This window comes from Rhinolophus ferrumequinum, chromosome 26 (genome assembly GCF_004115265.2).
Source record: "Rhinolophus ferrumequinum isolate MPI-CBG mRhiFer1 chromosome 26, mRhiFer1_v1.p, whole genome shotgun sequence".
Classification (NCBI taxonomy): Eukaryota; Metazoa; Chordata; class Mammalia; order Chiroptera; family Rhinolophidae; genus Rhinolophus; species Rhinolophus ferrumequinum.
Window position 1 is genome coordinate 3,293,271 of NC_046309.1, and position 19,324 is coordinate 3,312,594.

Genomic DNA, 19,324 nt, shown 5'->3' on the forward strand with positions numbered 1-19,324 from the left:
TACTTTGGTTGTATTTCTTAGTGCATTTCACAGAATATCATGATGTTCCAAATTTGTACTTTTCTTTATGTTGAGGGACCAGAGGACTTTGTAATCCTTTATAAATGAAGATGATTTGTTTTCCTTTCAGCGGCTGCCATTAGATGCCTCCAATTCTGGGAAGACAGTCTCCAAATACCACTGAAATGACTTGCAACCCAATTGTTTCCTTAATTCAACACGCTCACTAATGTTTCCATAGGGAATGGATCTCAGACTAGGTCTTCGTAAAAAAACCTGCTCCTAAATGGAAATAAAGAGTTTCATTACACCAAACAAATCTTAGATAATAAAATCAGAACATAGATTAGTAACATAGCGGTATATATTTTCATCATCTGAACTTAAAAAGAAAAACCCAGCCTTTCCGGTTTCCTCTGTATAGCGACACACATCCAACCTGGGACTCACCGCGCACATATTCACAGCGTGTGCTGTAGAGGGGTGGTGTAGAGGGGTGGGAAAGGTTGGGCCCTGCCTCTCAGGAGCCCAAGAAGCACAGCCATCTATTTTAGTATATCCCTTCTCTTACTCTCTCAATGATACTCAAGGGCAAAAACCTTCACTCCTCCCATCCCAATCAGTACTTTCATGGTCTCAGAAATGGGGAATGACGTGGTAGCTAAGGGCAAATTGATTCTGGAGGAAGACAGCCTGGGTTTAAATTCCGGCTCTGCTACTTATGAACTAGTATGTAACTTTGGACCCTACCCTCATGATGTTGTCAGGACTGAACCCTTTAATACCTGTCAAGCCCTTGGGAGAGGAAGGCTGGCACATAGTTGGTAGCATGTTAGTGTCAGCCATTATTGTCACTACACCCGGTTAGTCTTTCAGGTGCTTTGATGGAAGGAAGCCCCAAGTATGAATATCTAATGGACTCAATCTGCCCCATATTAAAAGCGGTATTGTAAGTAGACCAATCTCTCCTTGAAAGCAGAACCCTTGTATTTTCGTGTGTGTATTCCCAGTGCCCAGCATATACCATGTTTCCCCCAAAATAAGACCTAGCTGGACAATCAGCTCTAATGCATCTTTTGGAGCAAAAATTAATATAAGACCCGGTCTTATTTTATTAAAGACTGGGTATAATATAACATAATATATATATATAATATATAATAGCGGGTCTTACATTATATTATACAATTATATTAATTTTTGCTCCAAAAGACGCATTAGAGCTGATTGTCTGACGAGGTCTTATTTTCAGGGAAACGCGGTAGGTGGCTGTGTAGAAATTACTCACTAAGGGTTTCACTCACATTACCCAGGTTACTAAAGAAATTGAGTATTATTCCTTTTGTACTGTAAAAAACATTTTTAAAATATTCAATGAAGACCAGAACATGTAATATCACAGAGAGAGTCTTCCACATTCTACCCATGTATCTAAAAGGAGGTCTTGTTGGGGTTACTGTCCATAGTTGTTGTGCATGGATTCTGGATGGATAGCTTTGAAATTAAAATGGAACCACAACTACGTGTTCTCTGTATATGCATCCTTTTAGGTCCCAGTAATGGGCTTAAACCTTGGGGCAATGCACAAAGGAGGGGGCATGGCTTTGGTATAAAAATCTTGGACTGTTGGTAGAAAAGAAGGAGTGGAGGTTCTTGCATGATCCTCAAACTGCCAGCAGCCACATCACTTGGGAACTTAGGTGGAGGAGTGACTCTAAAGAGTTGTCCGTGGGCATGGGAGCTGGGAGAGAGGCGTTTGCTTCAGAGGGGCAATCCTTGAGGGGGAGACAGGGGGAATAGATCCAGGAAGAAAAAAGAATGTTGGTCGATTTACTTCTGAGAAACTTGAGTCTACCTAGAAATTAAAAGTATGGTGCAAGTGTAGCAGAGTGAACTTATTGAAAATAGAGTCTGGAGATAGGTTTAACGGGTGCTACTAATTGAAGGAAAACAGAGGCAAGAACAAAAACTGCTATCTGGAAAGACTGTAGAAGACTTCTGTAGAGGAGGCTCCCCTCTGTATGCTCTCTCAGCTTTCCAGACCAGAAACGTGTGCTTTACCTTGTATTCATCCAGCCAAACATGCACCAGTCTGAGGTTGTTATATATCACAGCTCTGATAACTCTAGTTTGGTCTACGTTGTGTTGCTTATTAATATGTCCAACTCGAGAGCAGGGCAGTATGAAGAGTTGGCCTCCACACATCCAGATCTAAACATAAGAAAAACAAAACAGTAATGTATTTTTGCTCGTAATCGGCAACTGTGAATTTTTTGAAAGAAATACAATAGCTAACATTTATTAAGTTTCTTATTTCATTCAATCCTCACAATAACCCTAAAATGTAGCTAATGTGATTATCCCCAGTTTACAGATGAAGAAACTAATACATAGATTGATGAAGAAGCTTGCCCAGTGACACAGAGCTGGTAAGTGGCAGAGCACAAGGTTCAAACTCAGAAAATATGGCCCTATAGCTAACTCTGAATACTAAGTGATTCTTCCTCTCTCATACAGGACCAATTCTGGTGCTAATTATGTGTGAAAAGGGGCAGGATATTTTGTCTTAAAATATTCTTGAACGATATTCTGAGAGTCACATTTGCTGAAGCAATTAAGTATTGTTGGATGTAAGCAAGTAACGAGAAATTCTGACCATAGCTGAATTAAATAATTCATCTTTTTTGTACTTCAAACCCTTTATAATACTTGTTTTTAACACTTTTTTATTACATAAAAGGAAAATATGACTACCGAAAAACTGGCAAATGTAGAAAAGCACACAGAAAAACATAAACATTACGTTTAGTCCTAATACTTTATTAATGTTAATTCAGGAACATATGATGGGGAGAAAGGAAGGCGGACAGAGACCAGGGATGATAAAAAGTAGAACTGACCAGATTCACTGAGAGAGAGTGGAGACCAAGCAAGTACTCAGCGGGGGTGTCAGGGCTGAGCAGGTAAGTAGGGGAGAGCATGTCATCCACCATAGAGGGAACATGGCTAGAGGGAGCAGAAATTAGGTCTGTTTTTGAAATGTTGGGTTTAGCATATCTACGGGACATTCGAATAAAGGTAACCTGTAAGCAACTGGACGCATACAGGGCCGTGCATGTCACACATAATAAGAACTATGTGAATAAATGAAACACATTTTTAGCCTTGACATCTTAACTGCAATGCCACTTCAGTCAGGGAGCCATCTAAGACATATCTTCCCCCAAAGACAAGGCCAGTTTTCCCTTTTATATGGCCTCATGGTATTCCTTACTTCTCTTTCATTACATGTATCAAAAATAAAATTAAACAAACACTCTCACCCTGCCCCAATAGAATGGAAGCTTCATGGCATTAGAAACCACTACTGCATTGTGTGCTGCTGTATTTTAACAATCAGCACAGTGCTTGGTACATAACAGGCTCTGAATAAATAGTGCTGAATGAATGCATGATTGAATGAATGTTCCTTCTTCTGAATGCCCAGCATGTGGCACAACCTGATGCAGAAGGTGCCCCTTAAATGATGGCCACATTGCACCTAAGTAGAACTCTCAAGAGAGTCCTAAATTGAAACTTTAGATTTGGGTATTGTCACCATACAGGTAGGTGTCGGTTACAGCCATGGGAGTTGATGCAGGTCTGCTATGGAAAACACTAGGAAGGGTGTGGCCCATCCGAACAGAGATGCTGCCACAGGTCCTGGTGGCCCCGCCCTGCCAGGTGCTATCCCTTTAGTTGCTGGGTCATGGGAACGCCCGGAGACCTTGGAGAAGGGTGGGGTGGTTAGGCTGTAGGTGAGATGTACTCAGTTGGCTCAGAGCAGAGGTTCTTCCCGCCACATAAAGAAATCTTGGACTATATTAACCACCACCATGGCTGATGAGCACAGGGGGTGAGAAGAGAGGGTTGACAAGAAAAACAAGCTTAGGAACACCCGTGTTTAAGAAATGTGCAGAAGAAGAAATTCCTGTGAAAGAAATCGAGAGCCACCAAGGGGAAGGAGAACCAGAAATGCTGTCCTAAAAATCCAAGAACACTTCTGGCAAGGGCTTGTTGGACAGTGACAAATGCTACAGTAACCTCAAGTATACGGAGGACCAAACGCCACCCATTAAGGACATCAGTATTAAAGTGGTGACAAGCCCCGGAATGAGGTCACAGGATGCTGAGTGCACCCAGGACGGGGATTTACTAAAATGAAGAGGAAGTGAGAAATGAAGACGTATACGTATACAGGTGTATATACCATAATGATTTCTAGTTTCATCAGTGTTGTGGCAAGAATCTCAGTATTTAAGAGTAAGGAGACAACTCAGCCCTCCTGAGTGCTCTCATTTTACAGATGGAGAAACTGAGACCTGAGATAGTCCATGTGTTTAGTGGCATCCAGGTGCCCTACCTCCTAATCCTGTATTTCCACCACACTACAAGAACCAAGACAATCAGCATAATAAAACAATTCCACAAATAGATTCAAGTTATTATATTAACTTGATGCCATACACTAGAAATAACATTTTGGTAAGAAAATCGGGTATTTCATTAAATGTTTTCAATTTTTGCAAGGAGCCCCATAAATTGTGTATGTCGTGTGACACCAGAATGACACCAGATACGCATGTAGAAAAATGGCGTACTTGCCACTGCAGATTACGTGACTTAAAGTTAGATTTCACTCCCTATGTACAAAGGTAACTATGTAAAAAAAAAAAAAAAAAATCTGAATTACCCTTAGTGAAAGTTCCAAATTTTCCCCTCCCCAGAAGTTCATGCCTTTGTCGTACTGTCCAAGCTCATTAAAATAATGCCGTTTCATAGCAAAAATTCCTCCAGCCATTACAGGGGACCTAAAAAGGAAGGGCACATAAATATCAAATTGATTCCATAGATTCAGTCATTATGGATTTTTGTCAAAATTAAATTGAATATCAGTGATAACATAGTTGAAAACTAGAAAACAACCATATTAACCAATACCAAAATTATCGTAACATTTAAGTAAGTCAAAATACTAAATTAAAGCCTAACCATCTAAAAATAGGCCATAACTTTTACTTCTCATGTCAGCAATACACGTCACGTCAAATGATGTCAGCAATATTCATTAACTGTTGTCTTGGTCGGAGAGGAAATCGTCTTCAGAATGTGAGTTTCCCATGGGGATGACGATTGAATTGAGTAGTGATGTTTCGCGATCCCCCTTTCTAAGGGCATTAAGTAAATTGTAATATTTCCTCCTGGGAAAACTAGCATGTTACAAAACATCTCTTTTTGTCCACCAGTAGCAGGGCCCAATAATACCAAACTAAAGAGTGTGAAAATAATTATATGTTCATTCATTCATTTGTTCAAAACAGTATCTATTAAGCATCTCTAATGTGTTAGGGATAAAGTGGTGAGTCAACAGGCAGAGATGGAAGAAGGGACACCAAGTAGAGGTGGTTGCAATGGTCCCAGAGAAAGAGGATGGAATCTTGGATAAGGGTATAGCAACAAAGTTGGCCAGAGGTGGTCACGTTTTTGATATATGTTGAAGATAGAGCCTGCAGATTTGCTTACTGGTGGGCTGTGGGATATTGAAGGAAGAGAAGAGTCAAGGCTAACACCCACATTTTTGGCCTGGGTACCTAAAAGATGGACTGTCCATGCACTGAGATAGGGAATGCTGTGGGCAGAGCAGGGTTCTGGTGGGAAGATTCAGTTCTGCACATATTTGAGATGTCTAGTCAGCATTCAAATGGAGATGCCAGTAGGCAGGTGGATAGCTGAGTCTGGCATCCTGAGAGAAGTCAGGGATGGAAACATAAATATGGGAGCCGTTGACAGAAGGAGGATGAGATTCTCTCTGTGAGGACGGGAGGTGGAGAAGAGGACAAAGGCTTGAGACTTGGGCCCTTCATTAGTAAGAGGCCGGACAGAAGAGGAAGAATCAGCAAAGGATGGGAAGGAGCAACTGCTGAGGTAGGAGGAAGACCAGGAGATGGTGGTGGTCTGGAGGCCAAGGGAAGAGAGAGGGCAGCAGCAGCCAGCACTGCAGACGGACCCAGTGAGACGGGACAGAGCTGTCCACTGGATTTTACAGTGGGACGGCCATTAACAAGCTTGGCGGGAGGCAAAGCCTGATTAAAGTGAGTTGAAGAGACAAGAGTTAACAGAAGCAAAACTCAAGGACTTGCTAGGCTGTAGTGTTAGAAAATTTACTCATGTGGTTTGTGAAACCAAGAAGTTAATACCATGTTTCCCCGAAAATAAGACCTAGCTGGACAATCAGCTTGAATGCGTCTTTTGGAGCAAAAATTAGTATAAGACAGGTTCTTATTTTAATATAATATAAGACCGGGTATAATATAATATAATAACTATAATGTAATGTAATATAATATAATATAATATAATATAATACCAGCTCTTATATAAGACCGGTCCTTATGTAATTAATATAATATAATGTAATATAATACTGGGTCTTATATTAATTTTTGCTCCAAAAGATGCATTACAGTTGACTGTCCGGCTAGTAAAAGAAGAGAACGGAGCTCGGTGTCAAAAGTTACCAGTAAATGTGGAAAGTGACCTAGAAGAAGTCCCTTCAGAAATAGCCTCATAAATGCAGTTAAAAGTCACAATATTTAAATTGTTCCCACATTGACACATACAGTTTCCAAAACTAATAATCTAAGAAAGTCACATTCACCTTGACCTATAAAATTAAAGATGGAAGCCCTTGGATAAACATTTTATAAATGAACTTGGCAAAGACATCTACACTGGACTATCCACAGTGCTGGCACTTCCATTGATCAGCACACAACTGGCTCCTGAAAACCAAGTCCACATTCTAAAGACGAGCGTGTGAGATTAGAGGGATTCTAACCATAGAGGTGTGGAGAACTGGGGTGAGATGCTCGTTTTCAATGGAAGAAACTCAGGACCTACCAAATTCTATTGTTACAGACTTGTAGAAACAAGATAAATAACAACATGTCCTTAACCCAAGAACTTAAAGGAATAATCTCGGACAGCTTTCTTCCATATGCTATTTCCCCATAACCAGAAGAAATCTCACCGGATGGGTCTAGTGGGTCCTTCTGGTCCTTCCACCTCATAAGAAAAAACATTATCCCATTTAAATTGTAGGTACCAGTTGAAAGCGCCTCTCACAACAGGAGAGGGCTGGTATTCCAGGGTCATATAGTCAATGACATCTATCAGAGGGCACACCACCATTCTGTGGTCCTCCCGGATGGCAGCCAGCAAGGGCTCCAGCCATACTTTGTTCACTTCGCAGTGGCTGTCCAGGAACACGAGAACTTCCCCTGGGGAAGCAAGAACACGGATGAAATATCTGACAACCCAAATCAAAGTTCAATACAACCAATTTGTCAAGCATTTAATGACTGTATGCTTCGCTCTTGAGATGCTTTCAGTCCCACTGGGGGAGACAAGAAACACATACTTTATTTTGTACCAAAAATGTGGGCTATCCTGTGCTACAGCAGAAAGAGTCGGGGAGCTGTGGTGTAGACAGTGGGTTTAGGGGAGATTCTAAAAAAGCAGGTGGAGCTGAGCTAGCCTTCAATTAAAAAATATTTTAGCTTGCCTTTGATCGATCAACTCAATTTAGCAAATATTTACTGTGAGGATACCTTCTTTGGCAGTGATTTTTGGTGCTCGGGATGTAAAGATGCATAATTATTTTTGCTTTTGAGTTCAAGCTTTAATGAGGGTATATTCTGCTTAGAGAAATGGCCTGGCCAAAATAAAGAGTATGTGTTCAGTAATAACCGGTGCTGGCTAGACTCCAGGAAAGGGGTCCTCTTGCACCCTGTGATAGGACCATTCATTGGTGCAGTCTCTTTTTAGGACAAGTTAGCAGTATGAATCAACATTTTTAATACGAACTTCCCTTTTGCCCAGCAATTCCACTTTTAGCAATTTATCCCACAGGCACAAGTACACATTTGCACAAAGATATATGTACAAGAATTGCAGCGCAGCATTTTTTTTTTTTTTTTTAGTAATAGTAAAATATAAAAATCAACTGAAAAATAGCTAAACAAATTATGGCAATCCATCCATGGACTCCCCATGGAATACCACACTATGATTAAAAACTAACCTGAGTCTTAAATACTGTCACGGGAAAACTTCCAAAACATTAAAATTAAATTAAAAGAGTAAAGTCTCAGGACAGTGTAGATAGTGTGATTCTGTATATTTCAAAAGCCTTAAAGCTATGTACGCGTGTGCATGTGTATTGAATGCATAAAACCAGAGGTCTATAAACACTGTGTTTTCATGCTGTGTCAGGGGCTTGTGTTGTGTTTGCGACAATAAACATGTACTGTCTGTGTCTCAGTCAGTCAGGCCAAAATAGAAAAAGACAAGCTGATTTTGCTTTTATTTGGCTTTCTGCTCAATAAGGGATCCCTGCTAAGGACCTGAGTTTCTCATTGGATTGCAACAGGGCTTGATGAAATACCCTTGGACGTTACCCATCTCCTTTGGTTCCAGTGTAATATTCTGCCAACGACCTCTGATCTGTCAGGTTTCAGGAATCTTGATAGCTGGAAAGCTCAGGCCCCCTCGGGACTAGTCCCCCAGCAGTGTTGACCACTCAGGGCTCATCCATGTCTGGTCCCCTTACCTGGACGTGGGACATCTCTGCACTGCTCTTGGTGGCAGCCCAGGGAGTGTGCTGCTCAGAGCTCCGTTCCAGAGGACTTTCTGTGAGGAGTGGGTCTGACAGCTTCCAAATCTTTGGGATCTACTGCAGTGTTCACACCAAGGCCTTGTTCTCCCCAGGGGGCTCCCAGCCAATGAGTAAGCAGTGTGTGTGTGGGTGGTGGGGTGCCGGGTAGAGGAGAGCTAGAACTGGCACATTGGGGCCCAATGCAGGATTCCTTGAACAGGTGATCTTTGCTTGGGGTTCCCCACTAGCCTGGCTGAGCCTCTGTGAAGCTCTTTCAACCCCGAAATCCTTCCTTCCCTCTCTCCCTTCCCAGCTGTCAGGCCAGAAGCTTCTGATCCACACTTCTCCCTCTCCCCTTTATCCTTCACAAACATTTCTCTCTGTAAACTGTTTCTCTTCTCATTTTGTCTTGAGCTCACAGGCCCTGATCTGACGCCCATCCTGGCTTGAGTCTGCTGTAGGATCAGCTATACCACTCCCCCCATTAAGGTTTGCTTTCCTCACATCTTGACAAGAGTCGTTCCCACCAGCACTCCAGTGGTTTCTATGCGTGTACAACTCCATCTCAGAGTTTGTATCTGGGGGAGCTCAGCCTGGACCAGGGGGCTGACATTATGGTCCCTGCAAAAGAATATCTTCTATCTGAAATCACAAATTGACATTTTGAAGCAGAATACTTCCAGAGTCAGATTAAAGACTCATACAGCTGAAATACGTTTCCACTCTGTTTACGCCAGTACAGACAGGGAGGGTCTCCATGAGGATTATTTCTGCAGCAGCAGAAAGATCTCTGTGACCTAAACACTGGGTCGTGTCCCAAAAACAATGTTCATACCTGAAGCACGAGACGCTCCAATCAGCCTCGCTCGAATCAGTCCCTCTCTCTTTTTGGTTCTTATTAATTTAATCTTTCCCCGAAAAATTTCTAGGTGATAGTCTAGTTTTCCTTTCAAATCATCTGGAAAAAAAAATAACTCAACACTTGACAACTTATGAACTATAATTACGGAAATTAAAAAAATTTATCACAATTTCAATTGATTCCTCAAAACCATGCTAATCCACAGAAATTCCAACTTTGAAAGAAACTTTTATCCCATGTAAGGGAGAGAAAGAAAAATGATTCAGCATTGAAACTAACTAAATATTCTATGTTTCTAGTGTAATATTTCTATTTTAATAAGTCACTTAAAATTTTAGTAGAAAAAGCATTAAGCTATGGCGCTTCGGAGTAATCGGACTTTATTACTGAAAAGTGTGCTTCTAACTTGGTAGTAACTCTTAGACAAGTTGTCAAGCCACTGAGTCTCCATTTCTTCATCAGTGAGATGGGATATCCACCGTACTCTTTGCCCTGCTGTAATGAGAGGAAGAAATGCATCACTGGGCACACAGCCTGGTACCTAACAGCCACTCAATATTTGGAGGTTAATATGATGATGACAAAGGAGGCCGGTCTCCAGTCAGGTTGACACAGACGCCTCAGAGTCTAATTTCTTAAGTCCTAGGAATCTGGATCAGGAGGTGAAGGTCATGGCGACCTTGGCAAAGGAGGGATCTCCTTCCTCGTCTTTAAAAAGAATGCCAGGGCCCCCGCTCAGAGGCACTTGCAGGACGGGGGCCGCAGCTCCGCTCAGAGGTCTGCAGACACCTCTCTGACATCTAGGACACAGAAAATCGGGGAGCCGGAGTGAGGAGGAAGCAGACATTCTGGCAGCAGTAATCTCTGACATCAAGTGGAGGGCTGGGGTTTTGCAGCAGGTCAGGTTGTTAGCTTGTAGAAGGGTGGGTGGCAGCAGGTCAGCTCTGGACGTGCCTGTCATGTAACTCAGTGGGGGCAGATCCCTGGGGCCCCGTCCCCTGCTCCCCAAGCTGAGGGGAGTCCATCAGCAGTGCCTATTGGTGTCAGCTGGGAACGACAGCTGCAGCTGAAAAACTTCTCCAACAGCCCACATGAAATCATCGCACATTAACAGCAGGAACGTGTTCATCCTGAGCTCCATCAGAACACAGAACACCCCGTTTCCTGCATTTTCTGTGGCGAGGTTCTGCAGGAGTCAAAGACCAGGCTCCTTGGCGGGTGGTCACATCACCACAGACCAGGTGCGCGTGGATCAGGGAGGAGGGGGAGAAGCGTCCAGTCTGGCAGCACACCTCCATCTCGGTCATCAGCAGGGATTCCCCGGAAGAATGTATGAGCTGCTCGCCAGGCAGCTCTGAACTCACGGTATGGTTCTGAAAGGCTGGGGGAGGTGTCCTGTGGTCATCCTGGGAATGTGTCCTTCTGGGTCAGAAGGTAGAACTCCATAGTCTAGCAAGAGAACACACCCTGACCCCTGCTCATGGCTGTACAGGGGACATCTCGCCCGACGTGTGGCCAGATGTGTTTCTCCCTGCTACTGATCAGATGAAGAGTCTGACCACCTCTCCACATTCCCTCTCGTGCACAAGACGAGAAGTAAACAGCACTGCACCCCTCTGACATGGGTGGCTCCTATAGAAGTAATGTCATGTAGGACAGTGCCCGGCCAATGTGGGAAATTCCTAAAGGCAGCTGACATCAGCTTGAGGTACATTCCACCCTTGAGTTGACGCATCTAGGGTTTCTTCCCCTTTCTGTGCTTCCGACCATTTCTCCTCCTCTTTGCCGTTCCCACCCCTCAATGGGTCAGGCTCACAGTGGATCAGGTACACTTTCAGGTAGGATACCTACGCAATATCTGATTGCACCCTCGGGAAATGGACCTGCAGGGATCTGCAGACTACAAAAATCTTTTCACTAATCGAGGTCCTCTTGGCTTGCTTCAGGTTTGTAAATAAGTTGTAAAACATACCACTAATTTCAAATGCTAAGCATAGTTCATCAGATTTTGAGCTAATACCACAATTCTCTAAGCCAGTCCGCATGCAGAGATAAGTACTTAACTGCAGTTGGTCTGATAAGAATTGTTCCACCTGAAGTAACCGGGTCACGTCTTTTCCCCGCATTAAGCCTGTGATAGGCCCCGTTTTCTCCAGATAAAACTAAAACAATGCCCTGCACAAGTGGTTGCCTTCTCCTATCTGGTTTTCTGCCCACTCCTTCCTCCACAACGCTATAATCATACAGAAACTACACAAAATACAGAGCTATTCCAAGCTCACCCTGTTTTCTCTTGCCTCTGGGCCTTTGCAGTGCTATTTCCTCAGCCGGAAACACTTTTTTCTCCCTCTCCACTTAGGTAACTCCAACTCACCCTTCAGAACTCGGCTTAGATGTTACTTCTTCCTGAGCGTCATCGATCATCTCTGAAGACCAGGTTGGTGCCCCTACGTTTACCTCGTGGAAGCACTAACCACCCCATTAGCCCAGCACCATGCGATGGGGACCAGTCGTACATCCCCACCTGTGTAGCCCAATGCCTGCTTCCATGCCCCCCAGCGACTGGTCTTTGTATAAAAGAACTCACGCACCAGCAGAGAGAGCACTGCCTTCTAAGGACATTAGACAGATGGTTCGTGTCCCATCTTACCAAATTCACTCATGTCATCAACCAAAATAATTTCTTCAAGGATACGGTGTGGTGTGAGCATCATGACACTGGACACTGTTCGAAACAAGGCATTAAATTCTTCATTGTGGAAACAAATGATAATGCTGGCGGTCGGTAGTCTGGCTGGGTAGTGTTTTGTACGACACCTGCAGGCATCAATAAGAGGGGAAAAAATGATTCATCTAAACGCCTGAGAGGTTTTGGGATCTGGTTTCAAACTATATTACAAAGCTATTGTCATCAAAACAGTATGGTATTGGCATAAAAAACGGATACGTGGATCAATGAAACAGAAAAGAGAGCCCAGAAATAAACCCAGGCCTATATGGTTAATTAATTTACCATAAAGGAGCCAAGAATACTCAGTGGGGAAAGGACAGTCTCTTCTATAAAAGGCGTTGGGAAAACTGGACAGCCACATGCAAAAGAATAAAACTGGACCTTGAAGGCATTGTGCCAAGTGAAATAAATCAGAAAAAGACAAAGATGTATGATCTTATTTACATGTGGAATCTAAACAAAAACAAAAACAACTCCCCCCCTTCCCTAGAAAAACCAAGCTTATAGATACACAGAACAGATTGGTGGTTGCCATAGGCAGGAGGTGGGTGAAATGGGTGAAAGGGGGTCCAGTTATAAGATAAAAAAGTCATGGGGATGTAATGTACAGCATGGTGACTAGTTAATAATACTGTATGTATATTTGAAAGTTGCTAGGAGAGTAGAGTTTGAAAGTTCTCATCACAAGAAAAAAAGTTTTTTGTAACTATGTGAGGTGGTGGATGTTAACTAGATTTATTATGGTGATTATTTTACAATATATACTAATATCAAAGCATTATCTTGTACACTCAAACTAATATAATGTTATATGCCCATTATATCTCAATACAAAAAAACTAGGAACGTACATTTTATTCCTGGTATCTGGCACATGCCTCTCTTTGCCCAAACTTTTACTGATAACAACATTAAATCCATATTTCAAATATCCATGAACAGCTTCTAGGTCTGTATAGTTAAAATCCTTATCTGTAAGAAAAGGTAATTAGAGTCATACAAGTTTTGGCTTACTACCACCTCTTTGATAAAGAGGTGATGTTTTTAACTGTACCTATTAAAACTTATTTCTGTGAAAAACAGAAAGCAATCTGAAACAAATACAGCAAACTGTATTTAAAAATTGTTAAATTTAGGTGGTGAATACAACAGGCCTATTTTATTATTTTCTGTATATAGTATGTAAAATACTCCATAATTTACTAATTGAATTGCTCTGACCCTTCCAAATGTGCAATTTATGTCCTATTTTCCCCTTACAATGGCTAACGAAGAAAATCAAAATACTTACTTAATTTTAAAAGTGGCCTCTGTTCTTTCGTTTCATCTTCGTTAGGCCTTTGAACGCTCGCGTGTGGTGTTGGTGTTTCCCATGAGCCACGGCTAATGGGCTGTTGCAGTTTTTCATCAAGGAACAGCACTGAGGTACCCTCCCGGGTTTGCTCCTGCCATTTGCTCACATGATAATAGTGAAAACATAGAAATAACAGAGCGGCGCAGATCCCAAACGTCAAGGATCCACAGAAGAAACATCGAATCACGACATTTCTCATGGTAAACCTAGCATTTTTGAGGGTCCCTTTTTCAATTCCCTAAATCAGAAGGGTTGAAGAGACATTCTGTTAGATACTTCAATGGCTTCTAGATTATCTACGTGGCTTCAAATTTAATTTTCAGGGATTTTTAAAAATAATTTTAATTTTTCAATGACAGTTAACATACAATATTATGTTAGTTTCAGATGTACAACATAGTGACTAGACATTTATATAATGTATGAAGTGATTACCTCAATACATCTATTATCCATCTAATCCCTTACATGGTGATTCTAATATTATTGACTATATTCCCTATGCTATACTTGACATCCCAATGACTAGTCTCTAACTACCAATTTGTATCTCTTAATCCCTTCCCCCCCTTCACCCAACCCCTCTCCCATCTGGCAACCATCAAAATGTTCTATTTCTGGGTTTATTTCTGTTTTGTTTGTCCGTTTATTTTGTTTTTTAGATTCCACATATAAGTGAGATCATATGGTATTTGTCTTTGTCTGTCTGACTTATTTCACTCAGCATAATACCCTCTAGTTGTTCCATCTATGTTGTTGCAAATGGCAAGATTTCATTCCTTTCTATAGCTGAGTCATATTCCATTGTATATATGGACCACTTCTTTATCCATTCATCTATTGATGGACACTTAGACCACCTCCACATCTTGGCTATTGCAAATAATAACGGCAATGAATATACAGATGCATATCTCTTTTTTGACAATTTTCAGTTTTAAAAACAGAATCGTTTTGATATCAGTGCTTATCATATACTTTGATAAGATGAAGTTTTTTTCTATTATCAAAAACTTTTAAAACTGATATTCTTAAGATTACCTAACATCAAAATACATAACATGCTTATAAAACATACACTGTCATTTAAAGTCACTGGCCCATACTCCTGAGCATGTAGCTAAAGAAAATAATGCGAAAGAAGGTTTACTCATTCCTCATACACGCTCAGTCCATCTTGGAGTGAGAGTATAGGTCTCTATTAAAATATCTTATTTGTCACCAATCAAAATTAAATATATATAAAAACATACACTATCACAAGCTGGAAAGAAAGTGGGCAGTGAAAACGGTGCCTCATCACTGGTGGGATGGTGAAATGGCACAACCATTCTGGCGCGATCTAGTTAAGCTGAATTTATACACATACCCTGAAGAGATTCTTATGAGCCATGTACAGGAATGTTTATTGAAGTAATAGTTGTAACAGAAACCAGAATAACTTAGATTTCCCTCAGCAGGAGAATCCATAAAGCAAGGCTATTCATTCAATAGTGGAAATGAACCAACTGGACCGACAGGTATTAATATTGTAACATCTAAAAAAAAACAATGTTGCACCAAAAAAACAAACAGGGGATGATGCTACCTATATACTTTTGGAAAACATGCAAAAGCAGAGCACTTGTTTATGGATACACCGTATGCAGCACATACTCGGGAAAAACCTGTGTATGCAAATGTACACAAATTTCCGACAGTGATTCCTTCCAGGAGAGGAGGGGATTGGGGAGAAAAATAAAGAGAGCCTACAGAGTTCCTAATGCTTATTTTTTAAAAAGCTGTGAAGCGAATGTGGCACCATGATGAGGTTTGATAAAGCTTGATGATACGTACACAGTGTTCCTATTTTTCTCTATATTTCCCTTACGTTGGAAATATTTCATAATTTATCAAAAAAGAAGAAGAAAGCCTTGAGAGGCTTCCTTTCAAGATGATAGATGGAATACAAGTGTCTCTCTCTTCTCCCTCCCGATTCAACTATGAATAAAACTAAAGCTAAAAGCCCGCATGGGAAAAAAGTGGCAGAGGGAACATCGATGTATGTGATTTCAGCACACGTTTGGAGGACAGAAGCTGCTGGACGTGCGATAACGATTTGGAAGGACAGGAAGAGCGGAAGTCACACCTCCAAGTGTGCGCTGAGAGGACTTGGAGAAACAAACGGGGGGAGCAGACCCCAGAGAGCAGCTCAGGGCTGGGAGGTGCTGGCACATCAGGGGACTCATGTGGGGGCTTTGGGAAAGGCCACGTGTTTCTATGCTTTCTTCACCCCTCCCTGCATAGAAAAGTCCAGACTGGAGCCGGGCAAATGCTCCTCTGGAGAAATGGAGCTGTAGAAGCTTAGCCTCTGCGGAAGGAAGCTTGGGCTGACATCAAGGTGGCCCCTCAGTTGTGGAACGTTTGTGTCACACAGCCCTCTTTCTGCTTCACACATAGGATCCTGGCAGCGAGGTTGTTCTACCTGAGACAGGAGATGGAGAATTAGTCCATGAGGAGAAGATCTCCAGATACTGAAATGTGGGAGTGGCCAGCAGAACAGTGAATCCCCTGTGTCACCTTGAAGACAGCGTACCTGCAGCCCAGGTCAGACAAACACCCAGAGACACCTGGTTAGTGTGTCACTTTGCAATTATAGTGGAATGCTGTTGTTATAGACTGAATTGTGTCCCCCAAATATCATACGTTGAAGTACTCACTCTCAGTGTGACTGTATTTGGAGATCGTCTTTAAAGAGGTGACAGTTTAAACAAGGTCAGATAGGTGGGCCCTAATCCCATCTGACTGGTGTCCTTCTAGAAGACGTGAAGAGATCGCAGGGGAGCAGGCACAGAGGACAGGCCGTGTGAGGACACAGTGAAACGGTGGCCGTCTGCAAGCCAACAGGAGGTGGTGCTGGCAATGAGACTCTAAAGTGAAAGTTGGGGGTGGCGTCACTGCCCAGCTGGCCGGCCCTGAGGACCCCAATGCTGGTGGAAAGGCTGGGTTCTGAAAGCCCCTGGCATGCTGTAGCAGTGTACGAGTTAAAGCATCACTGGTGGGGACCTGGGCTGGAATACTGGTGGAAAGGAATGTTCCGGTTGGCACATTTGAGAGAAGGGGGCAGGGCGTAGTAATTATAAATGCCACGGAATCAGATGGCTGCTGCTGGATGCTATGGAAGCATTTGAGAAAGGCAATGAAAGGCTGAGCGTGATTAGTCACTAATTTAAGGCAAGATATCAGGCGGGGGGCTCCTGAGCAGCATATGAAGGGACTTGTCCTATAACCAAAGGACAGAGAAGACTGAGAGTCCTGCCCAGGGCTTGGGGACAAGGGGGGCAAGGCTGACGTCTCAACCCTGGCCAGTCTTCCATCCTGGGAAGGAGGAGAGTCTGAGACGCAAGATGGGGTGTCTGGGTGGGGACAAGTCCGAAACCCTAGGTACACAGGGACCCTCCTGGCCTACGAAATGGCCCCCTCGTCCCTGTCAGGGGCCAGCTCTCCTCCTCTGCTTGAGGACGATGGAAACGCCTCTGCTTTGCAAGACAACAAATACGCTCCCTCAGTGTGACCCCCTTCAAACTGGGGGAAACGGGCAGATGAAAACGGACGGAATGTAGCCGTTTTCACTTAAATGACCACCACGTCTTCCTGTTAAATGTCTAAATTTCGAGACGCTTCTGTTTTAACTTTCTCCCCAAACCAAAAGTAATTAGAAACTGCTTAAAAGAGAATATGGGTGAGGGGAGGCAACCAAACTTGATATACAGAATACACACAGGAATTCATTTAACAGTATTATTGCTGAAAAATAAACCCATATTCTCTACAGGGATTCTACTATGTTAAGAAAATGTGGGGGAAATTCTCCTTAGATGTGAACACTTATAAAAAATGTACCCTCTAATTTTCTTATTTTATCAATATATGTTTTCTTATATGACATTTTTCTAAAGCAGAGTTCCCCAGTTCTCTGGAATAGGCACATCAACTACCACCTGCCCCCCTAGCCAGCCCCACTCCCCCACAAAACACAGAAAACCTCTCCTACCGAACGACAGATCTAGGAGCTTTGTGACTGGCTTTTCAACTCTGTCTCCTCAGGAGGGAATCCTGTTCAATTATTTTCTTCCCTAAAATATGCTGAAGTCACAGGCTAGAAAAATACAGAATTCATAAAGCATTATTTCAATGATGATTTGTGTGTATCGCCAATGCATGTCTCAATGAATTAAAAAAAAAAACACACACAAAAAAAACCCAAGCGTTAATTTAAAAAAATCCTGTAAGGAAAAGAAAGCCGCTAACAATTACCGAGACGCACGCGCAGACGTGCATACACGCGCACCCACTGAGAAACCAAAACCCTAAACTAACTCTGGCTATAGTCATGGAGCTTGGTGAACAATGTGCGTCTTCAGAGGCTGGAAAACGTGACCATACTTTACATGACACCAAAAGTAACTGTTCTGTAAATTGTCAGTATTTGTAACCCCTCGGTTTCGCAGGACAATCTTAAAAAACGATCTCCGTACAAGATCTATGACTTTCTGATACCATGAAGGGTTTGTTTCTACTTAATGTTTTTGGAGTAACTAATACGTTCACTTGGTATAACTCTTAACAAGCACAAAGGGGTATATGACGAAAACTGGCCCTGATTTTCAAGAACCAAAGCCATTATGAAGCTCAGTCCGCCTCCACGCATGGCATACATAACCCAGCCTAGCAGCCGGAACCCTTAAAAACAACCGGATCTTCTCCGTCCTAATCCCCAGAGGTTTGGATTAATCCTCATTCAAGATTCAGTGATTTGATGTGCAGCTTCTACTGCGTCCAGAAGGAAGAAGCCTCCCCCATGGTTGTTCTCTCTCCCAGCACACTGAGCTCACCCACCTACCACTCAGACAGTTGCACTGGCTGCTTGGTAATCAGTGTATTTTCCCAGCCGAGTCACAGGCAGCATTAGGCAGGAGTGCACGCTGAATGATCTCAAAGATGGAATTTTTGTTCGGAGTGGCTGACTTTATGGTGCCAGGATTCTGAGCAAACACTTGACTGTGCTGGGCTGCCCTGCCCCCATGGCAGTGCTCAAAACGCATCATCAGGCTGCCTCACAAAGCCCCGTGACATCACACAGGGTGGCCCAGCCGCAGAGGCCCCTGCCTGGATGCTCCAATCAGCAGGTGGAATTTGGGACTTCCGAAGTTCAGAGAGTCCTTGGAGAAAGTCTTGGGGAATCCTCAGGCCCCAGCTGAGACACAGGAAAAGCCTCATATTGGGTGAGTTGAAATCCTAGCCTTCCCTAGGCTAGGCCTCATGTTAGCGCCTTGAAATAAACTTAAGAAAAAGAACAGGCTTTCAGCGCACCGCAACTGGCTTAATGGTGAGCCAAAGGGCTATTTGGCTGTCTTTTAATTTTTTGCTCTTTAATATATTACTCAACAGTTAGTCATTAGCAGATGAGTTCAGCCAAATGCTTGTGAAATTTCCTCTTTCTTAACATGTTTGAGCGGAGTCGACCTCCTCACCCCCCCTTGAGGAGGCTGGCTCAGTGCTTTGCCAGGGACCAGACGTTTGCTTCCAAGTGTGTGAGAGGCAAGGGGCGGGGCCTAAGGAGCGGGCCTAGGGGCGGGGTGGGGCCTTTGATACCACTCCTGGGACAGAAAAGATGGGCAAGAATGATCTCCCGCATAACTC

At 42.9% G+C, this 19,324-nt stretch overlaps 1 protein-coding gene and 1 long non-coding RNA gene across 5 annotated transcripts in view; one reads left to right on the forward strand and one right to left on the reverse strand.

Moving 5' to 3' along the window:
- Positions 1-19,324, reverse strand: part of GALNTL5 (polypeptide N-acetylgalactosaminyltransferase like 5) — a 19,789-nt gene continuing 465 nt past the window's right edge. The window contains exons 1-8 of one of the 4 annotated variants that reach the window (XM_033099151.1): positions 18,525-18,632; positions 13,580-13,733; positions 12,208-12,374; positions 9,531-9,653; positions 7,070-7,319; positions 4,733-4,850; positions 2,062-2,211; positions 1-282 (exon numbers count right to left, since the gene is read on the reverse strand). In XM_033099151.1, the coding sequence (XP_032955042.1) occupies positions 127-282; positions 2,062-2,211; positions 4,733-4,850; positions 7,070-7,319; positions 9,531-9,653; positions 12,208-12,271 (861 nt within the window). In that variant the 5' untranslated portion in view covers positions 12,272-12,374; positions 13,580-13,733; positions 18,525-18,632 and the 3' untranslated portion in view covers positions 1-126. Of the gene's footprint in view, positions 283-2,061; positions 2,212-4,732; positions 4,851-7,069; positions 7,320-9,530; positions 9,654-12,207; positions 12,375-13,139; positions 13,261-13,579; positions 14,184-18,524; positions 18,633-19,324 lie in introns of those variants that run through there. The other 3 variants (XM_033099149.1, XM_033099150.1, XM_033099152.1) reach the window with 3 other exon arrangements.
- LOC117018241 (uncharacterized) overlaps positions 18,801-19,324 on the forward strand; it is a 12,855-nt gene continuing 12,331 nt past the window's right edge. The window contains exon 1 of the long non-coding RNA XR_004422194.1: positions 18,801-18,906. This is a non-coding gene — a long non-coding RNA (uncharacterized LOC117018241). The remainder of the gene's footprint in view (positions 18,907-19,324) is intronic.